Genomic DNA, 22,379 nt, shown 5'->3' on the forward strand with positions numbered 1-22,379 from the left:
AGGACCAGATCTGTCGCCTCAGTCCCTGTGTCCTTAGCCATTAGCACAGTGCCAGGATCACGTCAGAGAAGGAAGCTGTCCGGTAAGAGAGCCATCCACAGCATAAGGATTGGCTTAGATGGACGAAGAGCTGTGTCGTAATGGAGGCGCACGTGTATCCCGCCATGCAGGGCCATGCAGGGCAGATCAGGAGCTAGAGCAGAGGAAACTTCCGTTTCCGCAGGGGAAGCTTTCGATTCCATCCGGCTGCTTGTTTTGTGACTCCAGGGGAAACCCTTAAGTGGCAGCGTGCTGTTCCCGCATCATCGAGGTTGCTCTGGCATTGGATGCCTGCAGTTTACAGTGAGGCCTTCAGACTGGACCCTGGAGGCAGTGCGAGCCATCTAAGGCACCTGGGCAGGGAGTGACCTAGCAAATGCTAGCTCTGCTTTAAAGAGCTAAAGCATCAGTGTGAGACCAGGCTGCCCCAAAGAGAGGCAAAAACGAGGGAGGGAAGCAGGCAGACTTCCTAGGTAAATTCCGGCCCAGAGGAGTCAGTCCTTAATGCTGAAAGTGGAAGTTATATCACCGGGGCATTCCTAACGTCAGCTACTGCTAATTCTTCCAGTTTCCCACAGGAATTTCAAACAGAGGAGGCCACAGTGATTGCTGCTCACGAGACTGAGGCAGGATCACAAGCTCGAGGCTAGCCTGAGCTACATAGCGAGGCCACGTCTCAACAATAAGGATGCCGGAGCTAGGGAGACAGCTCAGTCAGTGAGATGCTTGCCACACAGGCTTAAGGACCTGAGTTCAGATCCCAGAACTGAAGTAAAACTCCAGGGGCGCCAGTGTGGTCTGTTGTCTGTGCACTGGGGAGGTGAAGACAGGGAGATGCCTGGGGCTTGCTGCCCAGTCTAGGCGAGTCAGGGAGCTCTAGGCTCTGAGAGAGACCCTGTCTGAAAATATAAAGTGGAAGGAGATTGAGGAAGTTGACATGTAATGGCTACCTCTGGCTTCTATACACAGGTGCACATACACAAACACACACATACACAAACACACACATACACACCATCATCATCACCAACTGTTACAGTAATAACTGCTAATTTTCCAATTTGGGAATGATGAGGGCATGAAGGTGCTCACAGAGATGGAAGATACAGAAGGCGTGTCAGTCCGCCAGGAAGGCATTAATAAATCTGAGAAGACATGCCACTGAGCCATTGGTAAAAATACTGATGGCTCATAAACGCAGTGTTGACATGCAAGAGGGAAGCGCCCACCTCAGGCACCACGAACAGAAGAGCACTTGGGCCAAGCGTCTCAGAAAACCTCTTTTCTTTTGTTTTGTTTTCTGAGACAAGTTCTCCTCATGTGGGCCAACGGACCTGAACTGTCAGTCTCCTGCCTCAGCCTCCTGTGTGCTGGGATCACAGGTTAGCTCTTGGTAGAGTTCAAATCAGAAGAAAGAGCAAAGCAAACTGAACTTTGCTGACCACCAAACCATTCTAGACCAGCCAGGCTCTGCATTTGTGTTTTGTTTTGTTTTGTTTTGTTTTGTTTTGTTTTGTTTTGTTTTGTTTAAGATCTGGGAAGGAGAAACTGGTAACTGGTAGACAATTCTGGTCTGGGCATTGACTCAAAAATCAGTAGACAGAGAGGGAGGGGGAGGGAAAGAGAAAGAGCCTGGCTTGGAGTGGCTTAGGGTTGATTAGAATGTGGGTCCTTAGTGAGGTCCAAACGTACCTTAGGGGATGAAAATGGGTCCGAGGAAGGGAAGAGGTGTCCAGATCCTGTGATAGCTTGGGGCCCTCTGGTGGGCCTCAGATGGCAGACAGACAGTGGAGCTGTTGTGTTGATGTGTCTGGGACATGAGGAGGTAGAGGAGAGAAATCTAGTAAGGTTCCTTCTGGGAGGGATAGCAGCTGATGTGTGAGGGCAGCCATGTAGAGAGAAAAGACGAGAAGCAAGGAGTCCAAGCATGGGGAACCGGTGTGGACAACATGGTATGAGCTTCCAAAGGACAGCTGGGCCCCAGCCATGATTCCAAACAGAACACACGGAACCTGGACTGTCCGTACAGTACCGGTTGCCTACCATGCACAGGACCCTGGGTTCCACCTCTGGCACCACATGCACAGGGTACAATGGTTCACACCTGCAGTTCACACCTGCAATCCCAGTACTCTTTTGAGCTGTCTGGGGCTGGCCTGAGCTGCAGGAAACCCTGACCTAAGAAGTAAAAGCAACAAGAACGAGAACAGGTCTTGGCAGCCAATGAGAGGAGAGAGGAGCAGAGAATGAAAATCACATTCTCATTTGAGACACGGAGACATTTAGGTCTAGCTAGAAACAGAAGCTCCAGGAGACGTTTTGGTAAAACATTAACTAAGCACTGACGAATCTGGATCTGTCAGAAAGCACAAACGAAATATGGGGAGAAGACACCGTGAATTCAGCATGTGCCGTGCAAGCACGTGAGGACCACACAGAGCTGGACCAAGTGAACGAACGCGTGCCGAAATCCCAGTGCTCCTATGACAAACCCTGACCTCTACATACATGCGCGTCATGGCATGCTCGCTCATTCACACACATGCACACATGCACGCATGCACACGCACATGCCGTGTACATATATACATTTAAAATTAAAAGGCCCAGAGCTGGTTAGAAATAAGTTATTTTTTTTCCAATCTGACAATTACTGTTATTCCAATAGCATCTATTTATGGAAATTTTGTAACCAAGGGGTCAGTTACAGTCAATATAAGTTATAGAAAGTTACTACTGTACAACATGATTTAAAACAAACAGACAAACCCTATATTCATCAAGACATGGCTCAGCAGTTAAGATCATTTACTGCTCTTGCCATGGACCCTGGTTCAGTTCCCAGCACTCAACCCAGCGAGCGAGCCTGAGTGGCCAACGTGCCTGTCCTTAATGTGACAGACACTCTCATTCCAGCAAAGATGGTGACCTCTCTCAAAGCACAAAGGGAAGGCTGGGGTGAGGGAGTACAGAAGTTCCAGATCCCCCCAAACTGTTACTGTGAAACATGGGGAACACAGGCACCAAGGGCCAGCAAAACAGCTCAGGAGGTGAAGGAGCTTGAAGCTAAGCCGGATGAGCTGAGCTCAATCCCCAAAAACCACGGGGCGGAAGGAGAGAGCTGCCTTTCACATACACCCACCTATGTACACCCATAACGCATGGAAATCTAAAGACAGGCAGGAAGATGGACAGGCAGACAGGTACCTCCAGTCATCCTCCTAGGTGTCCGTAGTTCCACCCGAGAGCCTAACTTCCTCCATCCCTGCCTGAGCTGGTGGGAATCCTTTTTAGCTTGTGAAGCAGGTGTAAAAAAAAAACAAACACCAGGGTCTAACTGAGCCCTCTCAACCCCACCCAAGAACCAGAACTAAGAAATATACAGCCCAACAGCAGAACCTCCGTGAAGTTTAGATTCTGAGCCAGGTATGGGTGGTACATACCTTAATCCCAGCACTTGGAAGGCTGAGGCAGGAGAATCATGAGTTGGAAGGCCAGGTTGTGCAACTACTGATCAAGACCCTGTCTCAAAATACTGCTTGTAAAGGGCTGGAGATTTAGCTCAGTGGGAGAGCCCCCGCCTGGCAGGAGAGCCGCTGGTGGCCTCCCCATATCCCTCCCTCTCCCTAGCATCCTTCTCTCTCCCTTCCCTCTCTCCCTCCCCCTCCGCAGCCTCATTCCCCTCCCTCCCTCCTTCCTTCCAGTGCCTGTGGAGCTCCTGTGCATTGGGAGACAGGGTCACCAGTGCCATCAACCCTGGGTCGGCTCATTTTGGTGGATTTTATACAAGCCACAGACATTCATGACTCTAACCTATAATGCATCATCAGTGTCTAGAACATTCTAAAACAGACCAGAAAATAGAAGACAGGAACATACAGTTCAGCTTCCATTCGACTTCACAGAAGTTGCGTGTGTTCTGAGACCTTCAATTCCCCGGTGCCTCACAGTTACATATGAAAGTCTGTTCAGGGGGCCCTCGGGGTGGTGGATCTCTGTGAGTTTGAGGCCAGCCTGATTTACATAGAGAGTTCCAGGACAGCCATACTGTCTCACAGATAGATAGATAGATAGATAGATAGATAGATAGATAGATAGATAGATAGATAGATATTTTCTATGAGGTTGGTACCTTACAGGGGTGCAATTAGAACTGGGTGAGCTGTAGGAAATAATAATTCTTTTCATTGAGATGTGGGTATGGCCGGGCAGACCTGAAGTCCCACTATCCAGAAGGCTAAGGCTGAACTTGGGTTCAGGAGTTAGAAGCCAGTCAGGGCAAAAACAGCACGACTCCCACATAAAGTAAAAGAAAAATGAAAGCTTTGCATGCCATTGTGCAGGCATGGCACTGGACTCGGGATAAGACGGCTATGAGAGGGTTCCCCGAGGCCTGAGCTGTTAGGGCAACTGGCCATCTTAGACCTCAGCATCTCAGACACAGGCGTCATGATAAAGGGAGCAGCCTACAACTTGAAACCCTAGCCTGTATAAGGAGCTTGCCAGAGCCATGAGCAGCGAGTCACCAGAAGAACCAAACTGCTTCTCACCAGAGGAGTGCTCAGATGATCACCAGTTAGTACTGGTGAGCAGCCACTGGGAAGCTCGGTGTAAATAACTCAAAACCCAGAGCACCGCAATGCAGCTGTCCCTCAGCACCTAGACCCACTCCTTCCAAGGAAAGAAGCCGTGAAAGTGCTTGCTTGATCTTTGATTTTTAGCCCCTGAGCTTGAATCGGGTTCCTGGAGTTAATGGAGTTAGAATACAGCTGTAAAGCCCAGCTCTGGGGCTCATGACACGGTGACCATGGAAGGGGACACTCTTAAGTTCTTTGTTTGATCACTGCTCAGTGGGAAGGGCCACTTTCCTGTGGTGCCACCCAGGCTCCACTCACTGAGCTGTGAAAGAAGATAGCTGGGGCTGGAGACATGGCTCGGTGCTTATGAGCACTGACTGCTCTTCCAAAGGACCTGGGTTCAAATCCCAGCAACTACATGGTAGCTCACAGCCATCTTTGACCCCAGTTCCAGGAGATCTGACAGCCTCTTCTGGCCTCTTTTAGCACTAATGTTGTGCATTTTGCATACAATGCAGGCTTCCAAGAACTGAAATAGTTACTCTGTTTACACTGTGGCTTTCCAGTTCCATCCCTTGTGCCTATGCCAGTAACACACACACACACACACACACACACACATGGCACGCATACAATGTTGCTCGCTTACAATGAGTGAATAAAAGAGCCGTCCATGATGGTGCCAGGAGCTATGGGTGGAGGGCCAGTGTACCTAAGATGCTCACGACCACCAATTATGTCTATGCAGTGCTTTTAACCACTGAGCATGTCTCCAGCCCCAACTAAATCTCTCTTACAACTCATAACCACCTATTATGACATTCCTATGAATGTGAATGCCTCATATCTTCTGCCCTCACAGATGCTGAGAGAGAACTGGGGCTTCCAGATGCTCTCCTGCCAAGCCCAGCTCCAGGCTCTCCCCTTCCCCGACTGTCTCAGTCGGTAACAACCTTTCCCAAAGCTCGGTAGCGCACACCCTCTCTGGAGCAACCTCCTCCCAGCCCCGCTTCTTCTCTTTTAGATTTGCACAGAGCAGGCTTCCCTGTGGTGGGGAAGCCTGTCCTGCTAGTGTGTTAGCTGGGGTGTATTTGGGCTGCCGTGGTCCAGACCAGGCGTGCTGCTGTAGAAATACAGGAGCAGGGCCAACAACACTCAATACAGCTGACACTGCTGTCCATGACTTTATTCCCAGCACTTGGGGCAGAAGCAAGCAGATCTCTGTGAGTTTGAGGCCAGCTTGGTCTATGATGCAAGTTCTAGGCCAGCCTAGGCTATCTACTGAGACTCTGTGGGGGAAGAAAAGAAAAAGACTCAATAGTACTTAATACAGCTGGACATAGAGATGGGCTGAAAAGCAGCCAAGACTTGGGTACAAAATACTCATTACATCCTCTCCCTCCTCACTCCTCGCCTCTCTTCCCCCCTTCCCTTTCCCCTCTCCCCTTCTCTCCCTTTTCCTCTCTCTGTCTTCCTCTCTTCTATTCTCCCTCTCGTTCCCTTCCCCCTCTCCCCTCCTCCCTCACTCCCTCTCTTCTCTCTCCCTTCTCTCTCTCTCTCTCCCCCTCCCTCCCTCTCCTTTCCTACCCCCTCTCCCCTTCCCCTCTGCCTCCTCTCTCCCTCTGAAGTCTAGCTTTCTCTAAGCCACCTCCCTCATAGCAGCAGATGACCACCCCATAGTTCCTGTGTGAGCTGTCACTCCAGCCACCACAGAGACAACTGGCCCTGAGTCTCAGCTCTGAATTCCCAGGAGAGAAAATAGATGTCCACCTTGAGTCCAGTCAGCTACGAGACCAGCACCTGCTTCGACAAGCAGCTACCTTACATCGCCATTAGAGCGTCCCCATGTCCAGGACCGCAGCCACAGCTCAGCAAACATCAGCATGAATCCAGGGCTCATAGCTTGGGTCTTAGCTCCTAGTGCATTCAGGGACTATCCTCAGGGGCCTGGGAGTATAGTTCAGTGATCCAACAAGCCCTGGGCCCAAGGCTCAGGCCCCAGTTAGGGGAGATGAAAATAGCCTCGTGTCAGCATGTAAAAATGTCCTATGTAATGTTTTGTTTTCCTGCTTTCCCTATTCTCCAAGAAAGGAGGGGGGGGGGGGCACCAGACGAGCATGAATAAAACTAACAAGACATCTGTGGATGTAGCTGAATGGTAGAGCACTTGGCTGGCATGTGCTAGGCCCTGGGTTCAATCCCCAGTGCCTCAGGGAGAGAGGAAGAGAAAGAATGAAGGAAGGAAAGAAGAAAAGCACAAGTGGTTAGATCTAAGAACTAAAGGCAAGCGGTGTCCTCTAGTCTCTCCCAGCACACCCTAAGCTCTGCTTTTTAAAAACAGATAATTGGCCTACTTCTATTATGTATGAAAACAGGGTATTTCCCCAGAAAGCTGAAGCAATGCAGACATTCTAGGTCTTTAGCGCTCGACACTGGTCACATGAGTCACCTGGAGAAGATTTTAAGATTGAAATTAGGCATCCCATACGATTATCAGAATTTGAGGGTGTGTGCCCTTACCTGACTTTAATGGGTGCCCGGCATGGGCATCCCCAGCTTAACCACACCAAAGCCTAGCACATTATTGAAGACCCACAGCCCCTCTACAAGGCAGGGAAACCCAGGTGGGATCAATCCCATCTCCCCCATAGTTGTGAGTGCCGGCAAGTTTTCACCTTGTGAGTGATAACCTCATCACAGGGGGAAGAGCTCTAGGGACTTCCCCTCTGATCTCATTAAGTCATGCTGCAAACACCATGGACGTAGTTAAGAGCCACCCTCCCCATGAGTCCCTCCCTTTGCCCTCTGCTCATCTCTCTCCATTCATCATGTGCTCCTGGATGCAGGAATTAAATAAGAAGAGGACCCAGAAGGAAATGGAGCACGCCATGCTGATCCGGCATGATGAATCCACCCGAGAGCTGGAGTACAGGCAGCTGCACACCCTGCAGAAGCTCCGCATGGATCTGATCCGGCTGCAGCACCAGACGGAACTGGAGAACCAGCTGGAGTACAATAAGAGGCGGGAGCGGGAGCTGCACCGGAAGCACGTCATGGAGCTTCGGCAACAGCCGAAAAACTTAAAGGTGAGAGCTGGAGGACACACCCAGCATCCTGCACGCAGCGAGTACCCCCACTCGGGCCCCGCCCCCACTCGGGCCCCGCCCCCATTCGGGCCCCGCCCCCACTCGGGCCCCACCCCACAGTATCAGACTCTCCAGGTGTGGAGTCCAGGGCTGGGGCCACTTTGAACTTTGAACCCCCGCTAAGCTGCAGGGTTTTCAGCCCTCCCTGTATGTTGCCCTCCTGAGCCATGGGTCACCCACCCTCTTTAAAGGCAGTGAGGTGGGGATGGACAGATGGCTCATCTTCCAGAGAAACTGGGTTTGATTCCTAGCACCCACAGGGCAGCTCACAACCATCTGTAACTCCAGTTCCAGGCAATCTGGTGCCCTCTTCTGGCCTCCAAGGGCACCCGGCACAATTGTAGACAAACATACAGGCAAAACACCCATGTATATAAAATAAAAACTGAAAAAATAAAATAAAATTAAGCAAGAAGAGCTCGGGAAACACTTGAACAACTCCTTCACTGTCAGAAAACTCAGATATTCACATTAGAGTTCATAACAATAGCAAAATGACAGTCACAAAGTAGCGATGAAAATAATCTTGTGTGTAGGGAGGGGTCACCACAGCATGAGGAACTGTGTTAGAGGGTCGTGGCATCAGGAAGGTTGAGAACCACTGCTCTAGAAACTAAGTTTAAAACAAAAAAACAAAAACAAAAAGTTAGGCTGGGTCTCATGGTGGGGATATAGGTAGACAGGTGAGTTCAAGGCCAGCCTGGTCTACATAGTGAGTTTAATGACAGCCAGAGGTCCACAGCAAAACCCTGCATCACAAAGAAAGAAAGAAAGAAAGAAAGAAAGAAAGAAAGAAAGAAAGAGAGAGAGAGAGAGAGAGAGAGAGAGAGAGGGAGGGAGGGAGGGAGGGAGGGAGGGAGGGAGGGAGGGAGGGAGGGAGGGAGGGAGGGAGGGAGGAAGCAAGCAAGCAAGCAAGCAAGCAAGCAAGCAAGCAAGCAAGCAAGCAAGCAAGCAAGCAAGCTGGTGTCTCTACCATGCCCACCTCTGCCCTCCACTTGCATAGACACACCGGTCCCTGAAAAAGTAGGGAAAGAGCTGTCCATGGTCCTAGCCCCAGTGAGTGAGAGAACTGTAATGGGAACAGCCATCTTCAAGGATACTGCCCCAGCTACAGCGCCACCTTCAGAGTTAGTAGGATCCCATGTAGCTCACTCGTGACATCTGCCACGGGCCTGGAAATCGGGACTGGCTCTCCAGACTGTCCTGGGGGACAAATGGGGGACCCTTTGGCCCTTGCAGCCCCCCGGGTAATCCTTGCATCTCGCTGGGTGACAAGTTCCATGTCCTCAGCCACTAGGGTGTCAGGAAGACACCAGTGCAGATGCGGGCACAGATGCAGGCTACCCTCAGTCACATCACATGTGTCCCTTCAAGGTAAACCCTGGGTGCATATGTGACACTCCCCCCTCCCTGCTGCCAGAAGCCCTGAGTGTTCACCAAGTGACAGGGGACAGCTGAGTGGCCTGCGCCCTCCACCTACCCCTCCTCCCACTTGCCAGAGTGCAAATGTGATGTCACTTTCAGGGGAGGCAAAGATCCACAGCCACTCCCTCTTTCAGTGCCCATGGGAAGGGGTTGGACGCAAGGCACCGCTCCATGCCCTTCTCTGTCGATGTCTCAGGGAGACACGGAGCCAGGGCAGTGGGACGGGGGTACCTCGTACGTGGCTGTGTGCACACATGCCCAGAGAAAGGGAAGAAATGGCAATCAGTAGGAGCCATTAAAGCCAGGAGGGATGCAGGGAATAGTTGCCGACCTTTCAACAAGCTGCGTGGTGTTCCACAGTCTGCTTACAAGTCACACCTCCACGTTAGAATCCAGTTTTTCCTAAAGCAGTTCACCCATTTGCAATCACTCTATCCATTTCACATGAAATCCAGAGCCCTGGTAGAGCTACCTGCAGCCCGGGTCATTGCTGTGCCCTGTGGATTGACAAGTCCTGTGCTTGACTGTGTCGTATGACCCAGGGCCCTCATGCATACTGACTCAGTTCTCTCTTTCTCTTTGTCACCCCCCCTTTTTTTTTAATCTGCCAGGCCATGGAAATGCAAATTAAAAAACAGTTTCAGGACACTTGCAAAGTACAGACCAAACAGTACAAAGCCCTCAAAAATCACCAGTTGGAAGTCACTCCAAAGAATGAGCACAAAGCAATCCTAAAGACACTGAAGGACGAGCAGACGAGGAAGCTGGCCATTTTGGCCGAGCAGTATGAACAGAGTATAAACGAGATGATGGCCTCTCAAGCGGTAAGTGGGTAGGTTTGCTGCCGGCCACGCGCGCAAGCAAGCGAGCGAGGGGAGAGGAAGAAAACCCAAGACCCAACTTTCATCCCCACACACCTCTGGGATGTATTGGTTTAGGATGTATTGCCGGCTTCTCTTCCTGCCCCAAGGAACAGAGGAAGGTGAAGACGCGGAGCACAGCCAAGCCCCATGCGGATACTCACTCGCTGGGAATGCATCTTTCTAACTTGGAGCTGAAGGAGCAGTGCCAGTCCAGCAGGGGCGGGCAAGGGGGCAGGGGAGGGGGAGTACTCGGGGAGGGGGAGGCGGGATGAATACCTCATGGACATGTGCGTATGATTACTCCTCAGAGGTTACTGACCATCACCCAACCAATGTCAGGCATGGCCTTGCTGCTTCCGAGCCCATGGCCAAAGTGTGGGGACAGAGAGAAAGAGAAACAGAGAGAGACAGACAGGCAGACAGACAGAAATACTTGCTCAATAAACTCTGGCCAGGCCTCCACATGTAGCCCTACGCTGGGCCCAGAGACAGTGGAGCTAGACAGGGTCTCTCGTGCTGTGTCAGGGAAACTGGGAAGTCAGGTCACTGAGTGGTAATAGCCAGGCACACTAAGTGCTTAGTCCTTGGGGTACCCAGGGCCTCAGGAGGACAAAGGGAACAGAGAAGCTGGCCTGGGGACACCTGGAGACCTAAAAGGAAGCCATCAAGGTTCCGATGAAGAGAGGCCATATGGGGGCTCAGAGCGGGAGGCTGAGCCCAGAGCTCAAGGAGGAGGGTTGGGGCTGGGAGCCATGATGCACACCTGAGATCCCAGCACCCAGAAGACTGAGTTCATCAGTAGACCACCTGAAGGGGGACCCCAGCACTGAAAAGGAGGGGGCATGGAAGGAGAGAAAAAGGGAGGAGAGGGTGGAAGAAGGGAAGGAAGAAGAAAGGGGACTAGAAGCGCCCTGTACCCCTCCTGTCTGACTCCCAGGCTAGCCCTCCTGGTTCTCCACTGTGTCCTAGGCATCCTAAGATACCAAGGATGTTGGCAGGTTAGGGAAGGGGTCTGTAAAACAACTGAATGGTGTCATCACACAGCTACAGGCCCTGGTGGCCAATGGTTTTCTAAACAGAAGTATTAGTCCCGCCTGAGATTATAGTCTGCAGAAATGCAGAGGCCCTAAAGGGCCTGAGAACAAATGACCAGCTAAGCAGCTGCTGAAGCCGGGGAGTAACATGTGGGGGTGAGGGGTCAGAGCCCTCACAGGAGGTGAGTTGGTATTCCATAATGAGAAGGCTCAGGTGTCTGGTGTGTAGTTGGCGTGAGTCCTGGGTTCCAACACATCACAAGAGGGAGGTGGGAGGCAGACACAAGGATGTGGTGAGAGTGGATGGGATTTGAGGGCCACTCAGTAGAGGCAGCAGAGGGAACTGAGGAGTTGACAAGAGACTGGGAAAGTTGAGGAAAGAGGTAACTGCGGACACCCGGCACAGGCATTGAGTAAGGTGGCCATGGCATCTGGGCCCTGTAGGTGTCTGTGTGAAGAGGAGCAGAGACTGAAATCTGCATATCACTAGGGACACCAGGATTAAAGATGAAAGGTCCCATGTCCCTGTCTTGTTGGGGCAGCTGTAACTTAAGAGTGAGTGAGACCTACCAGGGACAGGAGGTGGGTTTGAGAAGAGGGCTGGGGACAGGCTCTAGGAGCCATCCACGTTTGAAGGCTAAGTGGACGGAGATCAAAGAGGACGAGTATCCGAAGATCAGGAGGGGAGGGGAGAGCAGGTCACAGATGCCCAGGCAACGGTTCCCTCGAGAAGGTTCAAATGTGCAGGAACCACAAGAGCAGCAAACCCCGGTGACCTCCTCACTGTGGACAGAGGCTTTAGCCAGTGCAGTACATCGCTGGGACTAGATGTCCTTACACTTCAAAGGGCTGGGGTGGTAGCCCGGTGCGCTTGCCTAGCGTGCATGAGGCCCTGGGTTTGACCCTCCACGCTGCATAAACTGGCATGGTGGCCCCCACCCGGGAGGGGGAGCACGAGGACCAGACGTTCAAGGTCATCCTCAGCCACATAATAAGTTCAAGGCCAGCCCGGGCTATACGAGACCGTGTCTCAAAAACAAAAGTGTGCCCATAAGACAGGAAGAAACTGCACGTGGGACTCCACTTCCTGTCCTCATTGGCAGAGGCAGGCAGACAGACACTTAGTAACTGGACAGACATGTAGCAAGCAGAGGGGACAGTTGAAGGAGGCTTCTGCCACTAGGAAGGGGCTCAGACAAGTTCTCCAGCTGAGGATGGCTGCTGCTGCACTCATTCTTACCTTCATTCATTTATCTATCTTGCAAATGTCTGAGTGTCCACAGTGTGCCTCAGGCATGCCAGGATACCATGAGAAATAAGATGTCCCCTCCTCTCCCCAACCTGGTCCTCATGGGATAATGGAGGACGCAGCATCGCAGGGGGGCTGCTGCACACGGGATGGAGCAAGGACAGGAGCGGCCTCACCGCCACAGCTATTTAGGCTGAGGAGCATCCAGAGCAGGAGTGGGGAAACAGTCTCTTGTCTGAAGAACTGCAGGCATCGCTCCTGTCTGGAATGTGGAGAGCTAGGAGGATCTTGCCTGGGAGTAAAACAAGAGGGCTACTCAGGGGCCAGGCCACAGTCAGCTGTACAGGCTCTACCCTTGGCACAGTACCCTGTCACTAAAGAGCAGAAGACCTGGCCTGTGTTGCCTTTGGGGACCATCCATGCAGAGAACTTGTGAGAGAGCAGAGTGGCTGGCAGTGCTGCACTCGCCTGGCCACAAGGAGATGGTGGCTAAGCCAGAGACGCCATGCTGGGCTGAAGGGGGCGTGGCCATGTTTGACAGTCAGGCAAGAGGTCCAGGGAGACTGCTGGGCGACAAGGCCAAGGTGGTGAGGAAGGATCCAAGTCTCTGGGCTGAGCTTTACAGCAGGTGCTGTGACAGTGACAGTATTAAAAAAGTCCATGGGACAGGCTGGGGAAGTGGAAGCAGGAAGGGTGAGTTTATAGCGGCCATGTTGAGCTCCAGGGTCTGGGAGTCAGCCCAGGGTGAAGCTGTCTCACAGGGCCTCCTTGGGAAAGAAGTGGGGTGGGGAGAGAAACATGGGAGGGTAGGCAGCATCTTGGAAGTCAAAGCTACAGGCAAGGGAAGGAGGGGCTCAGAGGTGCCAAGGCACACCAGGAGGCGAGGTTGTACCAGGACACCTCACCAAGATGATCAGAGACCTGAGTGTGACACTGTGAGTAGAGGACGGGTCAGATTGGAGTGAGTCCTGTCTTGGTTTTGGTTGGTTTTGAGACACAGTCTCTAGCAGCGCAGGCTGGCCTGGAATTCACTACGCGGCCAAGAATGACTTCTGATCCTCTTGCATCCTCACCTCCCAAGCGCTAGGATGTGGGTGTTCATTGCCGCGCCCCGTTCACTCAGGGCTGAGCTGGGGCCAGGGCTTCGTGCAAGCCCCATAAGCACTGTACCAACACAGCCACACCCCAGCCTGGCTCCTGCGCCCTTGGCTGTAGTCAGGGCGCCTGCGGCATTGCCAGGCTCTGCAGCAAGGGCCCGGTGAACATGTGATATAAGATGGCAGACACAGGCTAAGGAATGTGGGCCAAGAGGAGAGCAGTGCCCTCTCTCTTAGAACAGAAAGTAGGTGAGTCTGAGTGTGGCTGTCATAGCTGTCCCTCACTGGCCTCGGGCCATGAGTCTAGTGTGTCCCTTTAAGTACCTGCTGTGAATCCCTCCGTTTACCCATAGAAACTGTAGGCTCACTGAAGGAAGGCCATTCACATGAGCTACTGCTCAAGACAAGAGTTGGCACTGAAGAGTTTTCCTATAAGTGGACAGAGTATAAATGTAAGGAGCTGTATGGACCACAAGGCGTCTGTCATACTAGCCAGCTCACCTCTGCAGAAGCTTTCAGAAATGATGTGGGGGGGGGGGGGGCAGTAACAGACACATGGGCCAAATGCCGAGGGGCTATAGTACTCTAATTTCCAGTATTTCCAGGAAGGGCACATCACTGTTGAGTAGCAGAGGCAGTATCTGTGCTTACATTGGGAGGCGGCTGTGAGCGGAGTTACACTGCACTCTCCCCCTCGCATCCTTTTCTTCTGTTTAGGCCATTGTAGGGCCCAGGGGTAGTAGTCACCCACATTGTTACAAACCTTAGAGTGCATCTGTATGTGTGACTGTATAGGAGAAAAATTCCAAGGTCTGTCTGGAACTCCTGTGGCTTCTAGTACCTGGATTTGTGTGGTCAGAGAAGCTTGAGGCTAGCTGGACGCCAGAAGCAAAAGAATTTGCGGGCTGGGATGGCCGAGGGCTTGTCCAGCATGCAGGAAGCCCTCAGTTCTGTTACCAGCAAGGCTAGAATCCCAGCATGGTGGTGCACGCCTGTCCCTGGGAGGTAGACCCAGAAGGATGAGTAATTCAGAGTCATCCCTGAGGGGCGTGCAGGTTCAGCTCCAGTGTGGCCCATATGTGACTGTCTCAGAGGAAGCGGATGTGCTTCAAGGGTCTGAACTGCCTGTTGTGAGGTCTAAACTCTCATCTGCTCGCACAGGGCTCATGGCAGCCAATGCCTAAGCGGAGGAAAAGGCTGGGCTGTCTGCTTCCCTGGTAAGCAGCCTCTCAGGTCACGAGAGAACCCATAGCAGTCCTCACTGGGAGCCACATCTCAAGGTCATGTGTGAGCTAATCCAGCCGCAGACTGTGTATACAGCCACCCTGCCTGTGTCCCCTGGTGGGAAAATGGGAAGAGGGTTCCCTGTCCTCCCTAGTGGATCCTAACATAGAATCCCTGCAAAGGCTGGGACCTGGGAAACACACTGTCCCCCAACTCCATGCTGTATTTGCCACAGGACTAGAGATGACAGTCTGTCTACAAGTAGCTTCAACATTCTAAAGTCACTTCTGCCGAGGGACACATAGTCACTTGTTGAAGGTCCGTGTGAGCTGAAGCTGCTCCTGGAGAATGGTGTGGATAGGAAGAGGCAGAGAAGGGGGCAGCCACACACACCTAGGATAGGACCTGACCTGTGCTGCGGTAATGCTCTGAACAGGAGCGTGCTTGGGTTCTGGGCTTCACGTTGCGGCAGGTGGCCTTGGCCCGTGCCCATACGAGATCTGGGTGTCTTGGTGCCATATGTAAAGCTCAGGTGCAAAGCGAAAGGAACTGGGCCGGGCTGCATCTATAACCTAGCCTATTGCTTAAAAGCAAGATACGTCCCCTGCAGTTATCAGCTACTCTCAAAGGGGTCACATTTCGAACCCCTTGGGTTCTGGATTGGCGGCGAGGAAGATGCCATGTGTAGCCATGGCTATGGCCAGCATGAACTGTTTTGTCACGACAGCTACACCGGCCTGGTTGTCACCATATGATTGTGGGATGCGCTTCTGTCGCACCAAGCTAAATGTCGAAATGTCTTATGATTTTATAGTTAAAGGTGTGGAAATATGGGCACAGTCTTGCCAAAACCAAAACAACGTAACATCTGCTGTTTATCGGACATTGTGTCACATGTGGAGGCTTAGGCCTGGGGTCCTATATGGTCTCTTTCATTTCAAACTCACACCAATCTTAGTGGGAATTATTGTTTTCTTGGGGGAAGAAAGAAAAGGAAGAGAGAGAGGAAGGAAGGAAGGAAGGAAGGAAGGAAGGAAGGAAGTAAGGAAGGAAGGAAGGAAGGAAGGAAGGAAGGAAGGAGAGAAAGCACAAACAAGCAAAATGCCACCTTGGAGTAGCAGAGCCTAGCTTCGGGCTCCCTGGTCCCAGCACTGAAGGAAATGTGTTCTTAGAATACTGTGCCAACCAGGCAGACTCCACTGGCTCTAATCCAAATTGCACTGTCCATCTTCCTTCTGTCTTTCTACCTAAGTCCCAGCAAGGAGCCCATTCCCATTCGTCCCCAGAGTAGTGCGTGTGGACTGCCTTATACACAGCGTGTGTGTCTTCTGTACCCACAGTTACGGCTAGACGAGGCACAAGAGGCAGAGTGCCAGGCCTTGAGACTACAGCTCCAGCAGGAGATGGAGCTGCTCAACGCCTACCAGAGCAAAATCAAGATGCAAACGGAGGCCCAGCACGAGCGCGAGCTACAGAAGCTAGAGCAGAGGGTGTCCCTGCGCAGAGCGCATCTTGAGCAGAAGGTAGGATGTTTCCTGGGACCCACACAGTAGGGCCGGGATGTGGGAGGGTCCCGAGTGACCAGGGTCAGACTGTCAACTTACCCCTGGCACCCAAGAGAGCCAGGCACTGTCCCTGACCCATACTCGATGGCTCAGGAAGGTTATTCAAGCAACTGAGGTTCATCTTAGGAAGCCCACCATCTTGGCCAGCTGGATGACGTCACTTAGAAAAGAGCAATGGGATGCCAGCATGGCTGCCCAGAAGCCTAAAAATGTCAAATATTTTCAGCAAAAGAAATTACCAATAGGGCTCCTTAAAGAAGCAATAAAATGAGGTTCTAGAGACAGGGCTCAGAGCTTAAGAACACTCACTGCTCTTGCAGAGGATCAGGGTTCAGTTCCCCGCACCCACGTCAGGTGGCTCACAGCCACCTGTAACTCCAGCTCCAGGGCATTGGATGCCCCCCTCTGGCCTCCACAGATACTGTATTCATATTGGAAGCTATGTCATGAGCATCTCAAAGCTGGGGCTGAGGAGATGGCCCCGTGTGTGGGGTGCTTGCTGTGCAAAGATGAGGACCTGGGCACTCTCCCCAAACACCCACATTAAAAATGCTAAAAGCCAGGTCTGTAGTGGTGCACACTCAGGATCCCAGCACTGTGAGGCAGAGGCAGACGGCTCCTTGGGGCTCACTGGCCGGCCTGCCTAGCCTGCTTAGCCAGCAAGAGGTCCTGCTGCAACAGACAATGACTGCAACAGGCATGGCCTTCTGCTTCTGCATGCACACACACATGCACACGCATGCACATGCATGCACGCGCATATGCTTGCACGTGCAGATGCACACACATGCACATGTGTGTATACACACAAAGCATCTTGGGGCCGGGGAGATGGCTCAGCAGGCACATGGCTTGCTGTCAGTGCATGAGGACCTCCTTTCAGATCTCTAGTCCCCACATGAAAGCTAGCGTAGAGCTGGACAGGATGTGGATAGCACACCCTGTAGCCCTAAGTACAGGGAAGTGGAGACAGGAGGATCCCAGGGGACTCTCTGGATAGCCAGTCTAGCTGAAACCCAAGATCCAAGTTCAGTAGCACCCTGTCTCAGAACACAGGGCGAATACGGACTGAGGAGGACAGCAGTGTGGCTCTCAGGGCTCCATGCACTTGCATACGCGCGCAGGCGTGTGTGTGTGTGTGTGTGTGTGTGTGTGTGTGGGGTGTGGTGTGTGGTGTGTGTGGTGTGTGTGTGTGTGGTGTGTGTGTGGTGTGTGTGTGTGTGTGTGTGTGTGTGTGTGTGTGTGTGTGTGTGTGTGTGTGTGTGTGTGGTGTGTGTAGGGGGTGGAGGGGGGATTCCTCGTGGCTGTGGGCCGGGCATCAGCACTGAGAGCCACTTGTGTGCTTGTGCAGATTGAAGAGGAGCTGGCTGCCCTGCAGAAGGAACGCAGTGAGAGGATCAAGACTCTCCTGGAGAGACAAGAGCGAGAGACCGAGACTTTTGACATGGAGAGCCTCAGAATGGGCTTTGGGAATTTGGTGACATTAGATTTTCCTAAGGAGGACTATAGATGAGATTAAATTTTTTTGCCATTTACAAAAAAAAAATGAAAAAAAGAAAACAAAAAAATTCAGACCCTGCGAAACTACATTCCCCATCTTAACGGGCGCTGCTCTCTCTCTCTCTCTCTCTCTCTCTCTCTCTCTCTCTCTTTCTTTCTCTCTTCCTCCCTCTCTCTCCTCCCCCTTATCTCCCTCCCTCTCTCTGCCCCTCTCTCTCCCTCCCTGCCTCCTCCCTCTCTCTACCCCTCCCTCTCTCTCTCCCCTCACCTCTCTCTCTCCCTCTCTCTCTCTCCCTGACACCGTGTCGCACTAGTGCCTGTTGATTCTTACTCCATCAGGGGCCCTTTCCTCCCCCCCATGTCAACTTTCAGTGCTGGCCGAGACCCGGCCGCCCCTGCCGTCCACCACCTGCATTGCGGTGCCGGCGACGACGCGGTTCCGGATGTCCTGCTGAAAACCTTGGAGGTGGTTTTAGGGTCTGTCAACCAACAAACGGCGATGGAACACAGATGGATGTTGCTTTGAGCAATCCCTCGTTGTCACCAACCAGTGAAAGTAAAGCAAAAAAAAGAGAAAATACCTAAAGAAACCTAAATAAACAATACATGCCAAGGGGGAGAGAGACACAAAATCCGCAGCCTTACACCTTAACCAGCTGCTGCATAACTTTATTTTATTTTATTTTTTTGGTATTTATTCATCAGGAATTAAAAAAAAAACAAAGTTTTATTAAAGATTGAAAATTTGATACATTTTACAGGAACTAATTGTGATGTACATACGAAGTGGTAACATATTATTACTATTTTGGGGCCGGGGTGGGTGGGAGGGGTGAAGAGATCTTGTGGTTTTTAAGAACCTGCCGGCAAGAGTTTGCCTTGCCGTCAGCCTGGTCTACTGTATCCCAGCATCCTCTGCGGTTGCAGATGGTGCGAGGACACTTAAAGGAGCTCACAGAATCCCAGTAGCACAAAATTGGGCTTTGGCAAATCATGTATTTTGTGTATAGAGGGAATCTAAGGAGAGGAATTGCTTATTTTCATATTGTATTTTAACTGTTTCTCTGATCAGAATTTTTTTACTTCCTCCTCCTGTTCCTCCCCTGCCCCCCACGCCCACTCCCCACTCCAGTCTCTGGAGTTCAATGTCTTCTCTGCCAATCATCTCTGTTTATTTCTCCTTCCCTTCCCCACGCCCCCTATCTGTGGTCATAAATATTGCATTATCCATCCTTTCAAACTGTGTATTTTCTTACAATAAAAAATGATGACGAGAAAAAGGCTCCGCTCCTTTTGCATGCACTTAAAAAAAGAAAACATTTTTCAGGTCCCAAGGAAGAGCATGATTAACTGTCAGGGCTTTTAATTATATTTGTAAATAAAAGTGTTCGTCACATCGCCTGGCTGTGTTCTTGTAGCAGGATTTCCCTTCCAGGTCCCTCTGGGGATGACTCTGGGGGCTGGCTGGGCCCTCCTGGATCCCTGCTCAGGGCCTTGGCTGCTGCTCCTCCCAGAAGGATGCTGAGGGAAAAGCCCAGTCTTCCAGTTTCTTCTCCTGGACCGAGATGGAGGAGCGCTGTTTGATGTGCTCCGAGAGACGGGCCCAGCCTGGGTGCCCCTAGCCGTAGAAGCAGGAGCCACACACACCCTGCAGAGGCTCCCGTGGTCTCAGGCAAGAGGACTGGAGCCCACGAAGGAAAGCAGGCCATGGAAGAAGCATGGGCCACTCCCACTGGAAGCTGTCCTGGGATAGCCCAGACTCCATCCCTTCCTGGTTCCTCTCACTGGAAGTAACTATAGAGAAAAATTGCACTTCCGGGATATGGTTTTAGGGTCAGGACAATCTCATACCTGTAACCTTAGCTCTGCCAGCCAGGCATATTGAAAATTGGATCTTGCTTTTTTTTTTTTTTTTTTTTTTGTCATTATTGTCTCTTTCTTTTTCTCTCCTTCTTTCTTCTCTGGGTTTTGTTTTCCTTCCCCTCTGCCCCGCTCCCCAGAACTCACAATATAGACCAGGCTAGCCTCCAACTCACAGAAATTCTTCTACCTCCACCCCACCCCAACCTCCCCCAAAGGACTGGGATTAAAGGCCGGTGTCCGTCACACCTAGCGCAGTTTTGTGTTTTCCTACTGACCTGAGAGCTGGGCCGCTTCGACCTGCTTAGCCAGGCTGAGGTCACATGAAGTCATGCTAATAAGTAAGCTCTCTGTCACTGAGTGGGCCCCAGCCCCCATCACTGCTTTTTGAATTCGGACCTGAGGACCATCCTTGGATCCTGTGGAAGGGTGAGTTACCAAATACAAACGTAACCCGTCGGTCTCACTGTGACAAACTGACGACATACTAAATCCAACTACGATAAAATTACAAGTAGTTATTACCGTGGGTTAACTCCTCCATAGAGCCTATGGTAACAGCCGCCCAACCTCCCAGGCCACTGAGCCCCTTTATCTCTTTGGTCAGCATATTGAAAGTAACATTGGAGGAGCCAGGAGTGGTGGCACAGAGCCTTTAATCCCAGAGCTAGGGAGAACGAGATCTCGGTGAGTTCGAAGCCAGCCTGGTCTACAGAGAAACCCTGTTTCGAAAAACCAAAGAAACCAACTGTGATAGGGATGCTAAACTATTAGCTCTCCACAACTGACAGCTTCTGGGGAGAGGGGGATGTGGCATGGGAAGTACTCAGTTACATTTAAGGGGGGGTGGAGGTCACAAGGGTGAAGTGACTGACACGGACGGACTGGGACGTGAATGTGATCGGGGTGCATTATGTGAAATTCCCAGAGAATCAATAAAAATATTACCTTGAAGAAAAAGAATTTATTCTAAACCCAGGCAGTGGTGGTACACACCTCTAATTTCAGCACTCGGGAGATGGCAGAGGCAGAGGCAGGAGGCAGGAGGCAGGAGGCAGGAGGCAGAGGCAGAGGCAGAGGCAGAGGCAGAGGCAGAGGCAGAGGCAGAGGCAGAGGCAGGCAGATCTCTGAGTTTGAGGCCAGCCTGGTCTACAGCGTGAGTTCCAAGACAGCCAGGGCTACACTGAGAAACCCTGTCTTGAAAGAAAAAAAAAAAAAATCTTTAAACCCATGAGGCAATAGATACCATGTATATAATCCCCTTCTCCTCAGCCTCTCTGTGAGGGGTGTAAGGGGGAGCTAGCTGCTGGGAGGATGGGATGTGTGTCCTGCACCAAAGGCCTGGCACAGTCTCCCACACCTTTGTGTAGTTGTGTGGGAAGGGAACTGGGATGGCCTAGAGAGACAGCAGAAGTACCTGTGAGTGCAGGAGCACGGCTCTGGGCCCCACCCCCAGCACCGCAAAAATAATCAGAGAACAACACAGCCAGCATCCTCCTTCCTGGCATATAGTAAATACCCCTGGGTTTAAAAAATGATTATAAAAACAGGTTTATGGACTGGCAGGATAGCCTGATGGGTAACAGTGCTTGCTGCCAAGTCCAAGTTCAAACCCTGGAGCCCACATGATAAAAGGCAAAAACCCACTCCTGCAAATTGTCCTCTGACCTCTCCACAGGCGCCCTGGCATGTGCGTGCGCATGTGCACACACAAAAGAAATGATTTTTTAAAACGTGTTTGTCAGGCATATAGCTAAGGCATAGCTGGTAATCCTTGATCTGTAATTATGGAGGCTATTTACTGAGTGCCTGCCATGTCTCTCCGAGATGCCTGAGGGGTGTCAATGTGCCTCAGACAGGAGGATGTTAGCAGTCAAATGGAGACGATCTCAGGACTGGAAGAAACCCCGAGACTAGTGATTATGATGAATGACTGATAGAAAGTCCTATGGACGCAGAAGTCAGTCAGAAGCTGGTCTGACCTGTAGCCAGCCTCAGTTACACTCCATCTCAAAACAAAGAGGAAAAAAAAAAAACCAAGTCCCTAAACTTAAGTGGCGCTCCACAACCATCCAGAAGACTTCATTATGCATGGGATAGCCTTCTCTGCTGGCCTCGCACAAAGTCCGCAAGCACTCTACCACTGAGCCACGCCTCCACCCAGCACATTCCCAGTTCTTGACTGCACACATGTGTGTGCAATGCGCACGCACACGCACACACACACACACACACACACACACACACACACTCTGTAGTACTAGTTAACAGCTGCCTGTAACTCCAGCTCCAGAGGATATAGTACTACAGTGCCCTCTGTTGGCCTCTAAAGGCACTGCACTTACATAGGCATACCTGCATACACACACACACACACACACACACACACACACACACACATTTTTAAATAATATTTTTAAAAACCAGAAATCTGGGTCTGGAGAGATGGCTCAGTGGTTAAGAGCACCAACTGCTCCTCCAGAGGTCCTGAGTTTAATTCCCAGCAACCACATGGTGGCTCACAACCATCTGTAATGGGATCTGATGCCCTCTTCTGGTGTGTCTGAAGAGAGCAATTGTGTACTCATATACATAAAATAAATAAATAAATCTTAAAAAAAAAACAGAAATCTGGGTTTTACCTGATTATTACGGGTTTTTACCAGGGTTGGGCGTGCCGGTCAGGTGACAGGGTGTTTACTGACCATACATAGAACTGAGTTCCACTCCCACAGCACCACATAAACCTGGTCCTACAGTGCACACCTGAGAGGCGGGGCTGGGGGGTCAATCAGAGGTT

At 51.4% G+C, this 22,379-nt stretch overlaps 1 protein-coding gene across 8 annotated transcripts in view; it reads left to right on the forward strand.

Annotated features, from left to right (window-relative positions):
* Taok3 (TAO kinase 3) overlaps nucleotides 1–18,999 on the forward strand; it is a 154,991-nt gene extending 135,992 nt beyond the window's left edge. For all 8 annotated transcript variants that reach the window (XM_006530385.4, XM_011248219.3, XM_011248220.3 and 5 more), the window contains 4 exons: nucleotides 7,463–7,702; nucleotides 9,799–10,011; nucleotides 15,995–16,177; nucleotides 17,571–18,999. In XM_006530385.4, the coding sequence (XP_006530448.1) occupies nucleotides 7,463–7,702; nucleotides 9,799–10,011; nucleotides 15,995–16,177; nucleotides 17,571–17,732 (798 nt within the window). In that variant the 3' untranslated portion in view covers nucleotides 17,733–18,999. The remainder of the gene's footprint in view (nucleotides 1–7,462; nucleotides 7,703–9,798; nucleotides 10,012–15,994; nucleotides 16,178–17,570) is intronic.
* The last annotated feature ends 3,380 nt before the right edge of the window (nucleotides 19,000–22,379 follow it).

Source organism: Mus musculus, chromosome 5, assembly GCF_000001635.26.
Source record: "Mus musculus strain C57BL/6J chromosome 5, GRCm38.p6 C57BL/6J".
NCBI classification, from domain to species: Eukaryota; Metazoa; Chordata; class Mammalia; order Rodentia; family Muridae; genus Mus; species Mus musculus.